The following is a 19,107-nucleotide window of genomic DNA, read 5'->3' as shown; positions in this document are numbered from 1 at the left end:
TAAGAGCGCCAGCCAAGTTTTAAAAATAATACTTTAAATGTAGATGTAAATATAGAAAAACTATGTTCAAGGTTCAAAAAATTATAAACAAAATCAATTATGAAATTTAAAATCCCAAATCCCAACTTAACTTAAAACTTTAGTACACCTTAGTAGTTGATTAACAAAAGGCTGAGCAAAAATGAGCTGTATACGTTATTGCGCAAGCTAAAAATGTTTTATTATAATATTTTTATAACGTAGTTATTATAATAAAAGTATAGTAGGCAGTAGAAGAACAGTAGTAAATCTGCGCTCGGGTGTTTCTGTTCAGTAGCAGTTTAGTCAGTCAGTCAGTCTGAGTTTTTATATAGAGCCTAAATCCCCCCCAAATGAGGAGTGAAGTGAGGGGCTTTATTTTATTCTTCAGAAGCTTCTATCCAGCTTCACTTTCTCAGCTCTTCAGAATTCACCTCGCGCTTAACCCCGCTTACACTGTCATCTCGAATCCGGTGGAGAAATTAAACAGTTAATAGGCGGACAGGATCCGCACGTGATTGGATTCTTGGCGGATTGGATCAGGACCCCCTCGCGCCCCCCTCCTCCTTGTTTCACGGCTCTTTGTTTCTGATCTCCTAAAATCCACCCACTCGAAATGGAGAAGTGGAGAGAGGGGGAAAACAAATCAAACGACCCTCTCTCTCTTTTTCTCTCTCTCCCTCTCTTCCCCTCTCTCTCCGTGCGCTCCCTCCATCTCTCCCCTCGCGCTGCGCCTCCATCTGCGCCATGGACTCGGACACTAGCTGTCTGCCTTTCTCTTCTCCCGCTCATCCTCCTCATCCTCACCGCAGCACCCCGGAGCCCGTCTCGGCCTTGGAGCCTTCCTCATCCACCTCCACCTCCTCTTCCACGTCCTCGGGCTCAGGGTCTTTCTACCCGTGCGAGGGTCTCCAGCAGCGGGCTGGATTCATGCCGGACTTCCCCCTGAGCCGCTCGTCTCCAGCCAAACACAGCAACAAATACGCGCCCGGTCTTCAGGAGGAGCGCAGGAGCCTCGCCGCGAGCGCCAAGACTGCTTTTTACCACGACAGCCCAGAGGGTGAGTGCACTGTAAAAAGTTTAAACTACTGTTTTTTCTCTATGTGTTTTTGGTGCGCAGGAAAAAAATAGTTTACGGTGTGGAGAAAGTGTGGAGAATAATCAGTGACAATATATAAGACTACAAAGAGACGCAGGACTGTCATCAGAACAATATTTATGGGTAAAGTTACCTACATACTAAAACAGAGAAACGATATAAGTACTTTCTTGTACTCAAAGATACAATTTTCATAATAGTACCCTCAAAGGTATAATATTGCTCTTTACAGGGTCAGATGTGTTCCCAAAGTATTTTCTAACAGCAGGAAGTATGTACTAATAAACTATATATATATATATATATATATATATATATATATATATATATATATATATATATATATATATATATATATATATATATATATATATTTCTCATTTAAAAAACAGACAATTTTGAATCGTATTCATTTGATGATAATTTTTATAATCGTTTTAATCTTTGGATACAAGGATACAAAAAAGACTTTCAATGAAAGGTAATCTACAAGCTTTGTACTCTTTTAAGTACAAATTTGTTCTTATATTTCTTAGTGTGCACAACACTTATATTGCACGCTTAAGTTATTAAACACAGTACTTTTAACCAGACGACGTTCTAGTCGTCAGCACTAGCAAGTATCACATCACACCATAACCAGCAACAAAACTACAGTAAAAGTAAGTAATAGAACTAAAAAGTAAAAGAGTAATATAGGCCTGGTAGTATCCAGTATATATATAAAAGCAAAACTACTTAACGCAACAGAATTTTAATCATAAGTAATATTACCATCCTAACCAGCAATAGAACTATTAATAACAGTGGTTAGTAATAAAAGTAAAAAATAAATAAATAACAGTAGTATTACTGATGATGTAGTCATTGTAATATACAACAGCTATAAGTGCAATTTAATAAATATACAAGTATGCAAGTATGATAAACAGCACTAGTAACAACAGCGGTATTACAAATACAGGAACATGCAAGAAGTACAATTTTAATGTTGACTAACAGCCTACCAATAATAATAATAATAATAATAATAATAATAATAATAATAATAATAATAATAATAATAATAATAATAATAGTGTTATTAATCATTAATTATCGTGATCACTGATACAAACATTTTATTTTATGCAAATAAATGTAAAATAGGAACTTTTTACATTACACTTTAGTACCGTCAAACCCTAAATTCGAAATGGACTGAATATGTGCTGTAAAACTTTTTTTTTTTTAACCCTTTTCATATTTATTAAAACCACAACAACGAATCCTAATTATGCTGGGCATCGAAGTCTGTACATCGTCTTCAAACATTGAGAAAGAAGCCGCTAAAACAAGACGTTAAAGTAAATTAACCGTTTATGAAAAATACGCTATTAAATATCAACGAGTACAACGGATCATTCTAATTTTACTGCGTGAATTCCCAAGAAGATTGAAAGTGCCTGTGTAACATTTATATTTTATTTCCTATTTCCCCATTTAAACACGTTTAATAATTTAGTAATTAATGAAATATTTTCTGATCAATTTTGGATAGAGGAGAGAGACGTTCAGCTAACTTGTTCACACATAAATACCAAAAAGAGGAATGCTTTTCAGCAAAAATATTTTGCTTGAAAATTAATTTAATACCCTTGTTAATGTGGAAATCTGATGTGTGATTATGGGACTTATGGGATTGATCTAGATAGATTGGATAGCGTTCCCATTTGTGAGGTAATTTTAAAATTTTACAGTCATAAAATCTCGACTTTTTTAACAAAAGCGTGAGATGCAGGTAAACCTATATAAAATAAATAAAGAGATGCACACACGTCTAGTGAAAAACATGTTAGTTGTGTTTATTGAGTAAATTCTTAGTACTTATTACAGGTATGTCTAATTTTAAACTTTAGCAATGTTTGTCTGATTTGTGTTTACCCCGTCCCACACACATTGCTTTTTTTATTCGTGGTAAAATCGCAGAAACAGCCCTGAGTGAAACTAAACTTGGACATTTACTGCTTGAGGATAAAGCGCTAGTTCTGTTTAGTGCCGCGCGCCGATACACAGACCATATGCTTTAACCATTGTTTTAATAGGCTAATGTTGTCTACATTAGGCGACCCTTGAACAAAAGCAGACCCATCATGATGTGAAATGTTCTGGAATTTAATTTTGTCCTCAGAGTACACCACATGCTTCAGAGACCTTAAATGGAGCCAATATGGACTTTTTGAACTGGGCTGTGAGGAAAATCAGACTAAAGCAATGTGTCACCACACTGTAGTCTGGAAGCTCTGAAGTATTTATACGTCAAATTAAAACCTTATCAGATCCTACATTAAAACAAAGTCTTTAAGGACACTTCTTTTCCCAGAAAAAAGCCACATAATAAAGCGGTTGACCTTCGGCTCCTCAGGCTTGATATGGTGTCACCCTCTGTGGACTGCACTGTGACAGGCTCTCAAACACAAACACTCACTTCCTCTGGTTTTAAATTACATTCTCTAAGAATCTGTCAAAAAGGAAGTGGCTCAACTCTAATACAAGAGGTTTAGTTTATCTGAAGTAAACCACTGCGGAAAAACAAATCAAGCAGTCTGGAGGCCTGAACCACTTGTTTTCAGTCCTGTTTCTGGGATTCCAGACTCTCAGAAAAAAGAAAAATGACAGTAAACTCAACTGTACCTTAGGTAGGGGTCCACCACTTTGCACTGGGATGGTACCACCAATTTAACTCAAATAACCCATAAACCTAATTATTTTTAAACTAATTTCTGTTACTTAAGAAACATTCTATTGGCATTTTACCATTGTATTATTTTTTAAGTTACTTTGACTCCATTCATTTTTATACCAGGACTTATTACAGTATTTTACGACCATATGATTATTTTATCTTCCAATTTAAAACTTTCAATTTTTTTCAACTATAAAAATATGATCATGTACCGCCCACTTGAGACATAAGGAACAAACAAGTATCTCCATTTTTGTTGATTTTTAGTTTGCTACATAATTTGAACAGATAAACTGACCCTTACACTGTGCCAGAATATCCTGATGAACGGACCAATAGAAATACTTCAAAATGACCTGAAATAAACTCTTTTTACATTGACTTCTAAGTTGTTATTTTGGAGATATTTGTTTTTTATTGGACAGCGACGATAAACACTTGGACATGAGTTATAGGGTTAATTTTAGTTGAGTTAGTTGAGTTAACTGTGTGTATTACAGCAGTAAAAAAATAACAGATGTTCAGGATTGTCACTGCAGTGGTACCATCTCCTAAACTAAAATCTTTAAACTTAATTTCAGTTTGCTAAAAGAAACATTTTTACACAATTTTACCCCTGTAATCATTTTTGATTTACTTTTTGTTATACTCTATTCACCATGATTATCAGGCTAATATACCTCTGCTGATGCTGATTGGTAGAGAAGGCACAATGAGGTTGAGTTAAGTTTTTTTAAGACACTATTTAACAAGCTTTAGTGATTCAAATGTGCTCTACCAAATGGTCAAGGGTTAACTGTGTGTATTTGAGCTGTAAAAAATACTTTTATTGATTTATTGGCCTAGAACTGAAGGCTTTTGAAGTGAAGAAGCACTTTGTGCTTTGCTAAATTTCTAAGAACCTCCACATAATAACACATAATAGTTAAATTATACTGTACATATTCTTTTCTCTAATCTAAGCCAAGAACATTGGTCAGAGTTCAAGCATCTAGGGGTGCATCTTGCAACATGGCTTGTTTTATATATATATATATATTTTTTTTTATTGGGTAATAAAGTTTTAAAAGGCCATATCGAATATGACGCTGATTTTGTGGAACACCGAGAGGCCTCCACAGACAGGCGTTCTCAGCTTTTTGAAGGCCTCCTTGTTCTTCCTGTTTTGTCTGTTAGCTGAAGATCCTGGAGTCCCTCGCTGGGTTAAAAATGGCTACAGGGCAATTGAACATTCCTGACCGTGAATCAGTGTGAGGCCACTAGTTCTTTAGCTAAAAACCGAAAATGATTCTAATTAATTAATTAATTACAACATATGCTCACAATTCAAACAGTTACTTAACAAGTAGAAATCACCAGCAATAAAAAAAAGAAAAAAGAGAAAAGAAGAAAGAAAAACTTTGATCTCTCAGAAGTGCATTAAGAAGTGTATTTTTAGCTTGTGAAAAGTGAAACAGCTCTTTCAGCCTGAACTCTCTCAAAGGGTCAGGTCCAAACAGACTTGACAGATAACTCTGGACCTAATGAATGCATCTCTCTGTTTCGGAGATGATTGCATTAAAAAGATATTCATTCCTTCACTCCAGCTCTCTCCACTGCCGAGGCCACGGGACATAAAAGCTCAGCACTCAGAGACAAGTCCAGCCCTGCGGTCAGATGTTACTAATATCAACAGAAACATCTAATGCCTAATTACACTGTAAATCAGATGAATTACATGCAGCAGATTGGGAGGGAAAACTGACTGTTTGTAGGCCTGTCATAGAAATTCCATTATCGACTTATCGTACAGTATATGGACATAACCTTAATAATTTTTCTGACCTCAGAACTGTCCATTGTGTTTACTATAAAGAGAAAAGCCATTCAACGTGAATAAGCCAGTATGTCAGCATCAGCTATGCTATACAAACAGTGTTTTACATATGTATATATATTTTTTATATTCCAATTCCAAAGTCCAAACATTTTTACGCCATTTTACCACTGCAATCGATTTAAAATTACTTTTTGTTATACTCTATTTACTATGTCCCCAGGATATTCTTTTTTTTATTTAAAATAAATTTTAAACTATAAAAATACTGTCTATGATACTGCACCATCCTCCTGGAAAATAAGTGTAGTTTAACTTAAGTACTTCAGTACTGTATGTCACAGTTGGACATTAAGAACATTTTTAGGGTTAGGTTTGGTGAAGTTTAACCCTTTAACATCTTCTTTATTTCAAATAATATGCTGAAATATAGCTGAATTACATCCAAATATTTTAAGGAAGTAAAAGGTCCTAACTAAAAGTAATGCTACTGTATTATTGTTATATCAGTGGTCTTAAATATCAGGTCAATAATATAGTTTATTTTTATTATGTTTAGAACAAAATATCGACAAAGAAAATATTTCTGTGTTTCGTTCTGAATATTCTGAAGGTGTTTGGTTTTGTAGTTTTGTTTTTTATATAATTAATTTATATAATTATATAATATGATGCTTAAATAGATCTGTGAGTAAATCAATCTGATTTATACACCTGTTCATTTCTGTCGTTCACAATACACAGAATTATTTCAGTATCTTTTGTGTTTTATTTCCACATTCACCTCTGTTGCACTTCTTTGCTGTTGCCTACACTCTTACTTTTATATATATTTTTCAAATAATACTATTGATTTATTGACACATTTATAGACATGATTTATCTGTTGGGATTAGCAGAGATCACAGAGAGTATATTCCATTTCTGTGTAGTTACAAATGCTACAAATGCAGTACAATAAATACAGCGCTGAAAAAATTAAGAGATCACTTCAGTTTCTGAATAAGTTTCTCTGATTTTGCTATTTATAGGTTTATGTTTGAGTCAAATGAACATTGTTGTTTTATTCTATAAACTACAGACAACATTTCTCCCAAATTCCAAATAAAAATATTGTAATTTAGAGCATTTATTTGCAGAAAATGTTAAATGGCTGAGATAACAAAAAAATATGTAGAGCTTTCAGACCTCAAATAATGCAAAGAAAACAAGTTCATATTCTTAAGGTTTTAAGAGTTCAGAAATCAATATTTGGTGGAATAACCCTGGTTTTTAATCACAGTTTTTATGCATCTTGGCATGTTCTCCTCCACTAGTCTTACACACTGCTTTTAGATAGATAGGATAACTTTATACCACTCCTGGTGTAAAAAGTCAAGCAGTTCATCTTGGTTTGATGGCTTCCTCTTGATTATATTCCAGAGGTTTTTAATTTGGTAAAATTAAGTAACTCATCATTTTTAAGTGGTCTCTTATTTTTTTCCAGAGCTGTATTTACTCAGGAGAGCTGAATGATAGTGTAATACATGTTTATTAACTGCATCTACTCTCATGTTGACAAAAGCATAATGATGCTATTTTAAAAATTCCTATTAAAGTAGTAAGTGAATCAGATTTTTAAATGGTCTAGTGAGCTGGGCCCAGTTTTCCAAAAGCATCTTAGCATTAAGAACATTTTAACATTAGGAAAGAGAGAGAGAGAGCTCAGAGTGAAGCTCGCTCGACCATCTAAGAATCATCTTAGCGCTTTTAATCTTTTGGAAACCTTAGCACTGATTATTATAATCAGTATTTAATCAAAAGCCTACAAAATCTATACAACAGAGAGTTATGACGGGTAATGGGAATCAATTGTAGATTACAGTTTTCACCCTTTATATACAACATTTTGTCAGTCCTCCAAAATGTAGAACAAAGTGACACAAAAACAGCTGAATACCAGCAACTATTACTAAACTTAATAAGCCAGACATAAAATAGAGGGCTGGGATATTCTGTGTTGTTTTGGTATCTTCTAATTAAATGCTGACTCATTTCAAATAAATCAAATTTACATGAGGGTATAAAGGAAAGTAACCTACATACATACATACATCAGAATATCAGTTTTTATTATTTTACATTGGTAGCTATGAATGTTTAAAGTGCATTATTATACTAGTTTTCTCTATAGATCAATAAAAGCTGTCTAGCTGTAGGAATTTTAGAAACGTGGCTTAATTTACAAACACTGATTTCTTTTTTTCCCTGTTTCAAGTCTTTGTCTCTGTGTCTCTCTGTGTAATCATATGAGGATATTCTATCCATAAAGTATTTGTATGGGGCAATCTGTAATCCAACGCAGAGATTAAGATCTGAAGAGATCATCAGTAGATATTAGGTCTGAATGATATTGGAGAAAATACACAAATACAGTAAAGAGCTTATTACTGTTGACATGAGTGTGCAAGAAGTATGGTAGCAAATGTCCATTTTCACACATTTCCATGTGCAGTATTATGTAAAGAGCATTGACACATAAGTAATATTATAATGTAATATAAGTAATATTATAATGTATAATGTATAATGTTTGTGGCATTTGAAAATAAAACTCCCCAAAATCTCCAAAATGCCACCATTACAAGTAGAAAAATAAACATATACACTTTAAATTTTTAGTGCTTTTAAATACTTTTTACAAATTTACAACAAATAATGAACCTAAATAATGTTTCAGTGGGAGGTTCTTTGAAGAAGTAGGTTGTAAATGTGATGGGTGAGTGTGTTTAAAGCTTTTGTTCCTGTGTGTATCAATTTATGTCAAGAACCAATGAGAATCCTTTATTTTTACGACTGTTACGTGCTTTTATTAAATTATCCAGTGTGTTTGTGTTTGTAGATCATGGTGGAGAATTGTTTTTGTAGGACTTTATAAGGGATTTATGTTACTGATGTGGGGATGTGATATATTGCATGTCTGATGTATATCTGCCAGTAAAATATTTGTAGTATGTTTGTGTAGGGTAACAGTAAAATAATTTTAAATGAATATGATTTAGTAAAGTAGTGCCAGCATCACCTGAATACTCCTCTCTTAATCATCATAATCATAATAAAAAAATATCATAATGCATTAATGTGTTGTAAAAATACATATTTTAAGGTTTACTTTAAGATTTGATAATGTTAATAATCTAGGCTGTTCCATAACTCATGTAGCTATTTTCTAAATACATCAAGCTATTTAAATGTGTTTATTTTTTTTAAGGGACTAAATACACTAGCTGCATGTTCAGCAAATTAAAATATATTTTTTTACTTAATGTTATCACTTATCATGTCTCTTTACTTAACTGAGGGGTAAAGCTTAATCTGTACCTTAACACTGTCAAGGCAAAATATAAAGATTATTAAATATTATATAATATAATATATTAATATAGAAAATATAAATAATACAAATATAATATATAGAAAATATAGAAAAAATGTGTCTTTAAAACAGAACAAGATGATCATGAATAACATGTTTTCTTCAAATGTCATTTTTCACTATAACTTTCCACCATATTGTGCAGCTTGATATAACAGGTTGGACACATACATGACAGGAAATAAAAAGTGAAAATGAAAAGTGATTAAGCTGTAAAATATGATTTCTGCATAGTCTTAGAAATATGACAAATAATCAAAGACTTAATAAAAAAAAAGTTTTTTTGGACATTTTTGATGGCACAAAATTCTTACAATGCAATTATTTTTTCTTGAACAATATATTCCAAAAATAAAAAAAGTTATCAGGACAGGCTTATCTTAATCAAGTCTATATAATCAAATCAAATCCAATATATTTGTATAGCACTTTTTACAACTGATGTGGTCAGAAAGGAGCTTTACAGAAATATGATTGCAGGACATTGAACATACAATACAGAACCCCTAGTTTAGCTAATGTATATGTTTTATATATATTTTTATGTATTTTAAATGTTTTATAATATATATGTTTTTTATTTCTCTAGGAGACAAGTCTCTGCCCAAGTCTTTGGGTTACTCAATCCTTGACTCAGAATGCTGCAGCAAACTGAAGGAGCCCTCAAACGGGTTAACCCAGGGCGAGTCCATCGCAGACTCCATCGACCTTTCAGGAAAGAACAAGAAGCGGAGGAACCGCACCACGTTCAGCACCTTCCAGCTGGAGGAGCTGGAGAAGGTCTTCCAGAAAACACATTATCCAGACGTCTACGCCCGAGAGCAGCTGGCCCTGAGGACCGAGCTCACTGAAGCACGAGTGCAGGTACTACAATTTCTATTAACCAACACACTTTTACCTCTGCTTTACCTGTGCTTTATCTCTGCTTTACCTCTGCTTTACTTCTGCTTTACCTCTGCTTTACCTCTGCTTTACTTCTGCTTTACCTCTGCATTACCTCTGCTTTATCTCTGCTTTACTGCTGCATTATCTCTGCTCTACCTGTGCATTACCTCTGCTTTATCTCTGCTTTACCTCTGCTTTCTCTCTGCTTTACCTCTGCTTTACTTCTGCTTTACCTCTGCTTTATCTCTGCTTTACCTTTGCTTTACTGCTGCATTATCTCTGCTCTACCTGTGCATTACCTCTGCTTTATCTCTGCTTTATCTCTGCTTTACTGCTGCATTATCTCTGCTCTACCTGTGCATTACCTCTGCTTTATCTCTGCTTTACCTCTGCTTTACCTCTGCTTTACTTCTGCTTTATCTCTGCTTTACTTCTGCTTTACCTGTGCTTTATCTCTGCTTTACTTCGGCTTTACCTCTGCTTTATCTGTGCTTTACCTCTGCTTCCCCTGTGCATTACCTTTGCTTTACCTGTGCTTTATCTCTACTTTACCTCTGCTTTACCTCTGCTTTATCTCTGCTTTACCTCTGCTTTACCTCTGCATTACCTCTGCTTTACCTCTGCTTTACCTGTACATTACCTTTGCTTTACCTGTGCTTTATCTCTACTTTACCTCTGCTTTACCTGTGCTTTATCTCTGCTTTATCTCTACTTTACCCCTGCTTTACCTCTGCTTTATCTCTGCTTTACCTGTGCATTATCTCTGTTTTACCTCTGCATTACCTCTGCTTTACCTCTGCGTTATCTCTGCTTTACCTGGGCATTACCTTTGCTTTACCTGTGCTTTATCTCTGCTTTACCTCTGCTTTATCTCTGCTTTACCTGTGCTTTATCTCTGCGTTACCTCTGCTGTACCTGTGCATTACCTTTGCTTTACCTGTGCTTTATCTCTGCTTTATCTCTGCTTTATCTCTACTTTACCCCTGCTTTACCTCTGTTTTAACTCTGCTTTATCTCTGCTTTACCTTTGCTTTACCTGTGCTTTATCTCTGCTTTACCTCTGCTTTACCTGTGCTTTGACTATGCTTTACCTCTGCTTTACCTGTGCTTTACCTGTGCTTCACCTGTGCTTTACCTCTGCTTTTCCTCTGCATTATCTCTGCTTTACCTCTGCTTTACCTCTGCTTTATCTCTGCTTTATCTCTGCTTTATCTCTGCTTTACCTCTGCTTTAACTGTGCATTATCTCTGTTTTACCTCTGCATTACCTCTGCGTTATCTCTGCTTTGCCTGTGCATTACCTTTGCTTTACCTGTGCTTTATCTCTGCTTTACCTCTGCTTTACCTCTGCTTTATCTCTGCGTTACCTCTGCTGTACCCGTGCATTACCTTTGCTTTACCTGTGCTTTATCTCTGCTTTATCTCTGCTTTATCTCTACTTTACCCCTGCTTTACCTCTGCTTTATCTCTGCTTTATCTCTACTTTACCCCTGCTTTACCTCTGTTTTACCTCTGCTTTATCTCTGCTTTACCTTTGCTTTACCTCTGCTTTATCTCTGCTTTATCTCTGCTTTATCTCTGCTTTACCTCTGTTTTAACTGTGCATTATCTCTGTTTTACCTCTGCATTACCTCTGCGTTATGTCTGCTTTGCCTGTGCATTACCTTTGCTTTACCTGTGCTTTATCTCTGCTTTACCTCTGCTTTACCTCTGCTTTATCTCTGCGTTACCTCTGCTGTACCCGTGCATTACCTTTGCTTTACCTGTGCTTTATCTCTGCTTTATCTCTGCTTTAACTCTACTTTCCCCCCGGCTTTACCTCTGTTTTACCTCTGATTTATCTCTGCTTTACCTTTGCTTTACCTGTGCTTTATCTCTGCTTTACCTCTGATTTACCTGTGCTTTGACTCTGCTTTGACTCTGCTTTACCTCTGCTTTACCTCTGCTTTATCTCTGCTTTACCTCTGCTTTACCTCTGCTTTATATCTGCTTTATCTCTGCTTTACCTCTGCTTTACCTCTGCTTTATATCTGCTTTATCTCTGCTTTACCTGTGCTTTACCTCTGCTTTACCTCTGCTTTACCTCTGCTTTACCTCTGTCCAGAACATGTCAGCATTTGTCCTGCTCTAATGCTCAAAATTTCAACTTTGGAAAGATGTGTTACCCCAAATAATACACTAGTAATACCTCATAAACAGTAGGCTTGGAATAATTGTCCCAGAAATAATTGTAAGCAGATAAGCAGTATTATTAGATAGATAGATAGATAGATAGATAGATAGATAGATAGATAGATAGATAGATAGATAGATAGATAGATAGATAGATAGATAGATAGATAGATAGATAGATAGATAGATAGATAGATAGATAGATAGATAGATAGATAGATAGATACTTTATTTATCCCGAAGGAAATTTAAGAAATTTGCCACATAAATCCTTTTTTTGTCACTCACATAACAAAAACACAATTACATTATAATGCATTTACAGAATTAAATTTAAAAAGCAATTAATAATAATAATTTGTCCAGACACTGGAATATGACAGTGTTTCAATATCCTAAATAAAATAAAACTAAACAAATAAAGTCAAAATCACTAAGTTAACACAATGGACAATATTGAGTTTTCAAAGTTATATACTGTAGGTTAAATCAATAGTGTACTAATATAATTAGATACATTAACATATTTTAAAATGTAAGACGTTTATGTTATTCTAATTTATATACATATAGTGCATATCATCGCTTAAATGAAAAACAAATATCTTTTGGTTGATTTTAGTTTACTACATAATTCGAACACACAATCTGCCCTTTACACTGTGTTTAGTTTCTTGATGAATGAATAAAATAGAAATAGAAATTCTCCAAAATGACCTGAAATAAACTCTTTCACACTGATTTCCATTGAAAGTTAAGATTAAGGTTTTATTTCTCTCCTGTAAAGTTGCTGTTTTGGAGATACCAGATTTTCAGTGGACGACAACGATATAGTGATATATTGCATAGTATGTGAAACCCTTAATATTCAGTATATAATTTAGTTGTATGAATATGAATATAAACAGGGACCTTTGCCCAGAAAGCTTGCTTAATGAAAGAAGCGTAAGTGTCTCAGTGTTTGTTTAAAAATGCCACTTTTCTCCACCCTGCCAGATTTTACTGGTTTGTAGAGTAAATTCCCAAATATTTGGTGTCTTCAGTCCAAAACCACTGAGATGCATTTTTAACTGGAACAGCAACTGGCATTAAAATGTTCTCAGCTAATCTAGGCTATGTAAACAGTAATTCTCCAGGACCAGGGCTGGGAAACACTGTGCTGCTACACAATAATATGTACCAATCTATACAGTATATGTATTTTCAGGCTTAGAGAGGATGATTGAGGGGTAATTTACCTGATGACATCTCGTTGACTTGCCAGCATGTCGTTACACACTTCTATTGCTGAACAATAGCCTTAATAAGTTTCTGCAGAAGTCTCTGTACTTACTGGATAATACACCTAAGTATGTAAGCCAGGGGTGTCCAAACTACGGCCAGCGGGCCATTTGTGGCGCCATTTCCTTTTTTGGAGCGGCCCGCGAGGTATTTTAGAAATAGAATGAAAGTTGGCCCACTGTTAAGCAGGTTTTTATAATGTGAGATTCAAAGTTTGAACGCTAGGTGTCAGAAACGGGCCTAAAAGCGGAGAGGGTGCGCAGTTTTAGAGCAGAAAAATGGGCCAAAGAGTCTAAAAGCGGAGAGGCTGCGCAGTTTTAGCGCAGAACAAACAGGCCAAAGAGTCTAAAAGCAGAGAGGGTGCGCATTTTTAGCGCAGAACAAACGGGCCAAAGAGTCTAAAAGTGGAGAGGCTGCGAAGTTGTAGCGCAGAAAAACAGGCCAAAGAGTCTAAAAGTTGCCTTAATTAAGGAGTTTAATATTAAGAGACCTCATGAAATGAAACATCAATTTGAAAAATCCTAGTTTACACAACACTGTCAAAGATAAAGATAGTAAGTAAAGTAAAATGATGTGTAAATGAAAGTAATCAGGAAAATGTATTATTTAAAATGGTATATTTCATTATTTGTTTTATTATAAGGTCTGTGGCCCGTGACTTATGCTTTACATGTAAAATATATATTTTCTGTTGTTATTTGTTAAACATGCAAATATTATACCTGAATGTTATTTATAGTGAGTAAAAATACATAGCAATTGTATTGTATTGTAACTGTATTGTGACTAAAATCAGCTCTCTCAATCTCGGATAATGCTGCTTTGTCATCAGCAGCCGGAGTCTGAGAGAACACAATTGGCCGTGCTCTGACTGGGTGGGTAGATGGCACCAGTCACCCCCTTTATGCCCTCCCAAGTGTGATGTTGGTCAGCACAGGCACCTATTGGCTAATGTATCAGAGCTGGGGGTCCGGTGCTTTCCTCTGAGGGTGCTGTGATGCTACCCAATGATGCTGCATCAGCGACAAAAGAGGTGGAAAAGAGGTGGAGTCTAGCTTTACATGTAGCGGAGGAGGCATGTGCTGGTCTTAACCCTCCTAGTGCTAGGGGCATTTCTAGTGATAGGTGGAGTTCATATAAAGTGGGGAATGCATAATTGGCCTATCATATTGGGAAGAAAATGGGCTAAAACATTTTTTAAGCTTTTATCACCTTGATTAAAAGTTGATATTAAAGGAATAAGTCAAAATGAAGGCAAATCCAAAATACTAATTCATTTCACTCTGACAGGTGTGGTTTCAGAACAGGAGAGCGAAGTGGAGGAAACGGGAGCGCTATGGGAAGATGCAGGAAGTGCGAAACCACTTCGCGGCTACGTACGATATCTCTCTGCTGCCTCGATCGGATACATACCAGGTACAACATGTAGACAATACTGCGTATAAGTTACAGAATTTAGAAGGGGGGCACAGATATCTGAAGCTCTATGGGGTGAGAAAATGTTTTAGGGTTCATATATTTTTTCTTTCCAACTGTAAGCTAGACAATCGTGCTATACATCACTTTAACACAGAATCTGCTCATGGCTTCTCAGATGCAGACTATTATATTTCAGGAATATACTACTGCTACAAAATAAATGTCAAAGTGTTACTTAGTATAAAAGTTTTAAATATTCAGTAGAAACTAAACAATCTATAAAAATATACAGTACATATAAAGAGTCATTGCACTCCATTGCAAAAAATATAGAATATGCAAGCATATATTTTGTGTGTATTAGTTTAAGCAGACTATTGTTTGTCTATTGTTGTGACTTAAATGAACTGTAAGCTAAACAACCCTACCATCCATCATTTTAACACAGAATCTGTTTATGTTTACATATTTTTACCTTATATTTACCATATATTTTTCTCTGGCTTCTCAGATGCAGAGTAACCTGTGGCCAGCAGGGTCGGGAGGAGGTGGCACGCCCACTGGAGGCTGCGTCCTGGGCACCGAGACCATGCCCTCCTCCTGCATGTCCCCTTACCCCCACCACCCCCACTCCCACCCCCACAGCAACCTCCCCGGACTCATGGGCATGTCGGCGTCCCCCAGTCACCCCCCTCACCACCCCCACCACCCGCACCACCCCGGCATCAACGGCCTCTACTCCCTGCACGGCTTTCAGGGGGGCCTGGGGGCCCACTCCTTCGAGTCCGGCCCCGAGTCCGACTACAAGCCGTCGGGCCTGGTGGCTCTGCGCATGAAAACCAAAGACCCTGGCAGCCTTTTATCCTGGCCCACGTGACCGCGTGACCCGGCCTTCAGCTAGGAACTGACTGAGCCAACGGGTAATTGCTGGATACACACCGGCGTGCTGGTGCGTCAGAGAAACTCAAACAGTGGAGATCCAGCTTTCGGCACGGAGCTCAGAACCCGTCCGGAGGGACAAATATACGAGACGGGAGAGTGGAGGAGTGGAAGAGTGGAGGAGTGGAAAAGTTTTCAACGTCAACGTATTCATACCTTTGTTTTTGTACATTTGCAGTTTTTTTTTGTTAAAAATAAGAATGATAATAACTCATACCCTGCACACATTGATCAAGCTTAACGTTTGGACATTCTGACCAGAACCTTGTTTCTAAACCCTTTATCCATATTATCAGCTATACTGATTATATAGGAGCAGTTTGTAATTCAATAATTTAAACCTGTTTCACCCTGGTTATTAAGGGTCAAGACCCCCACAGTTCTGCAGTGGTTGTGCTGTTGTGCTGTTGTGCTGGTACAGTGAGTGGATCAGACACAGCAGTGCTGCTGGAGTTCTTAAACACTTCAGCACTGTAAACTGTGCAGCAACAGATTCAGAGCTTCTGTCTCTGATTTTACTTTATCTACAAGGTGTTTCAGCTATACACTGCAAAAAAATCCATTGGCAAAAACTAGACAAAATATATTCAAATTAAGACAAATATATGTATATTAAGCAAAACAAATCTGCCAATAGGGTAAGCAAAATTTTCTTAGTAAGATTTCTTACAAAAAGCAATGGAAAAATCCCAAAATGAGTAAAGTAACACCTAAATCAGGCAAAAAAGTCACTGTTTTTGGACACAAGAATCAGAATAACTGGATTGCTGCTTGAGTGTGCTTATTTTGAGTTCAAATTACTTAACGCTTTCAGACCCTGCATTCATTACAATGGACATCTTGTATTTTCTTTATTTTTACACATAAGACTATTAACACAGTTTGAACACTGTCTGCCCTCTGTACTGAAAAAAGAACAGTAGCACTAAAGCCATTGAGGCAAAGTAAGAGCTAATTTTTACTAATTTAATGTAATTTAGAACATTTTTAATGTTTAATTTTAATTTTACTGTTTAAGAATGGTTTATGAAGTAAAAAGGTCAATGTGAAATAAAAAAAAATACACACAAACTTCCAATGTAATGAAAATAAAAATCAATTATTAAATAATTTTGTTAATTCGCTATATAGATTAATTTGCTATATAGATTTCATAGTAAAAAACATCACTGTAGTTAAATCAGGTCTGAAAGGGTTAAACTAAGGTACAAATTTTAAGTAAGAATGATTAAGATAACTATCCCTAAAATAAGCTAAATAATCTAACACTTACAATGCTTAGTAAGAAAAAAAAGTCTTATCACAAAAATTAAGATTTATTGCCTTAAATTTAGAAAATTTCACTTGCTAAGATTTAGTTTTTTGCAGTGCAGGTAGGAGAGTGTAATAGAGTGGAGGATCTGATCCACTCACTGTATCACCAGCACAACACACACTAACACCTCATACACCACCACCATGCTAATCACTGCTAATCACTGCAGTGCTGAGAATAAATTACCCACCACCCAAATAATAATAATAATAATAATAATAATAATAATAATAATAATAATAATAATAATAATAATAATAATAATAATAATAATAATAATAGCTGCTTTGTGGTGGTTTTCTCTCCTGTGGGGTTCTGATCATTAAAGAAGAACAGGGTAAAAGAGGATAATAATAAAGTATCCAGAGAAATAGATACAGAACTACATTCTGTAATTATAAAATTACTCATATAGTATATGATCAGTAGAGCTAATAAGATTGATAACGATAATTGATAATGGTCATAATGTTATGCTTGATCTGTGTATTGTCACTCTCATGCAAAAAGCTTGTATCTCCATTAAGAGCGTGTGATATGGTCCTAAAATAATATTATGAAACTTCAAGAATATACTACTGCCTCCAAAAACTTGTCAAAGTGTTATTTAGTATAAAAGTTTTAAACATTCAGTAGAAACAAATAAAATCTGTAAACATTTCTTATTTTTGTACACAGCAGTAGGAAGATGATAATTTAACGATAAATATTGTATTGTAAATTATGTAATGTACCAAATAAATATACCACAAAACAATGCAAACATTAAAAAATATACAAAATATCTTTAAAGCTTCACAATAAATAGCAAAACAAATACAAAATAGGCTGTTTTTAAGACAATACCAATATCGAATCACAATATGGATTATTTTTTATTGTTTAAAATATTGCATAGGTTTTTATTTTGTGAATGATACAATATTACACACCTCTATTCTTAGTTTTTGCATTTTTTTTATATGTACTAAAAGAATATGAATATGGCAGTTGTTTCATTCTTCCCATTGCGTTAAACTGTCCTATTAAACGGATCATTTTGCAAAAAAAAAAAATCCATTTAAAAATTAAGATATTGTTGTTCAACTCCTGTAAAGTTGCTGTTTTGGAGATACAAGGTTTTTGGTACTGTACATTTGTATGACGATATGCTGTTTTTCTAACAGGTAAATGTTTTTTTTTCCTCATCTTGTGCATAATTGTATATAAACTCTGTATGAACCAGAACAGAATGACATTTTTGTAAAACAAAAAAAAATATTTAAAGTTGCTAATCTCATATGTTAAATGAATGTATGCTGAGTTTTTACATTAGTATGAATATTAATAAATGGCTTTTATATTTCACTCCTTTTGTTTTTCTAACCCCAGGAAGAAGAACAGTTAAAATGTTTTAATAGACAATTTAGTTTATTGCTGCCTCAAATATATATGAAACATATAAAGCTAATTGTATTGTTGTAGTTTTCCTTTAGGCTTTAAGCTGCTAAATCATTAAAACATCCCCTTTGGTATTCTTGAAAGCAGCACATAATTTATAGCAACTGTGGATGTTGTGTTTTAATGGCTTTAGTCTGTGTGATTAATGTCTGACCATATTGTGACCATATTTTTTCTGCAGAGCTGTTCGAGTGTTTGAGCAGTGTCTGAAGGGGAAGTGTCACACTGTAAGACTGTTGTTGTAAATCAAAAGGACTGCAGAAAGGAACCCGTACAACCAAAAATGTAATTAAATTAAAGCAAAGCAACATGGGTCCTCACCAGCACTGAAGAAGTGAAGAAGCTGTAATGCAGCATTTAAAATACAGATCAGTTTCTGAATCAGTTTCAGAGTCTGAATCAGTGTTGTTTTATTTTATAAACTACAGACTTCCAAATTCCAAATAAAAATATTGTCATTTAGAGCATTTATTTGCAGAAAATGAGAAACAACTGAAATAACAAAAATGATGCAGAGCTTTCAGACCTCAAATAATGCAAAGAAAACAAGTTCATATTTATATATAAGTTTTAAGAGTTCAGAA

The 19,107-nt window shown here is 34.9% G+C and overlaps 1 protein-coding gene across 1 annotated transcript; it reads left to right on the top strand.

Annotated features, from left to right (window-relative positions):
- Nucleotides 1-339: 339 nt before the first annotated feature.
- On the top strand, nt 340-18,430 carry alx3 (ALX homeobox 3). The gene is made up of 4 exons (XM_022671050.2): nt 340-1,078; nt 9,663-9,937; nt 14,701-14,826; nt 15,341-18,430. Exons 1-4 carry the CDS (start codon nt 766-768, stop codon nt 15,704-15,706), a joined length of 1,080 nt encoding a protein of 359 aa, XP_022526771.2. The 5' UTR covers nt 340-765; the 3' UTR covers nt 15,707-18,430.
- The last annotated feature ends 677 nt before the right edge of the window (nt 18,431-19,107 follow it).

Source organism: Astyanax mexicanus, chromosome 12 (genome assembly GCF_023375975.1).
Source record: "Astyanax mexicanus isolate ESR-SI-001 chromosome 12, AstMex3_surface, whole genome shotgun sequence".
Classification (NCBI taxonomy): domain Eukaryota; kingdom Metazoa; phylum Chordata; class Actinopteri; order Characiformes; family Acestrorhamphidae; genus Astyanax; species Astyanax mexicanus.
The sequence above is the reverse complement of the archived record's forward strand: the minus strand, read 5'-3'. Positions and strand labels throughout refer to the sequence as shown.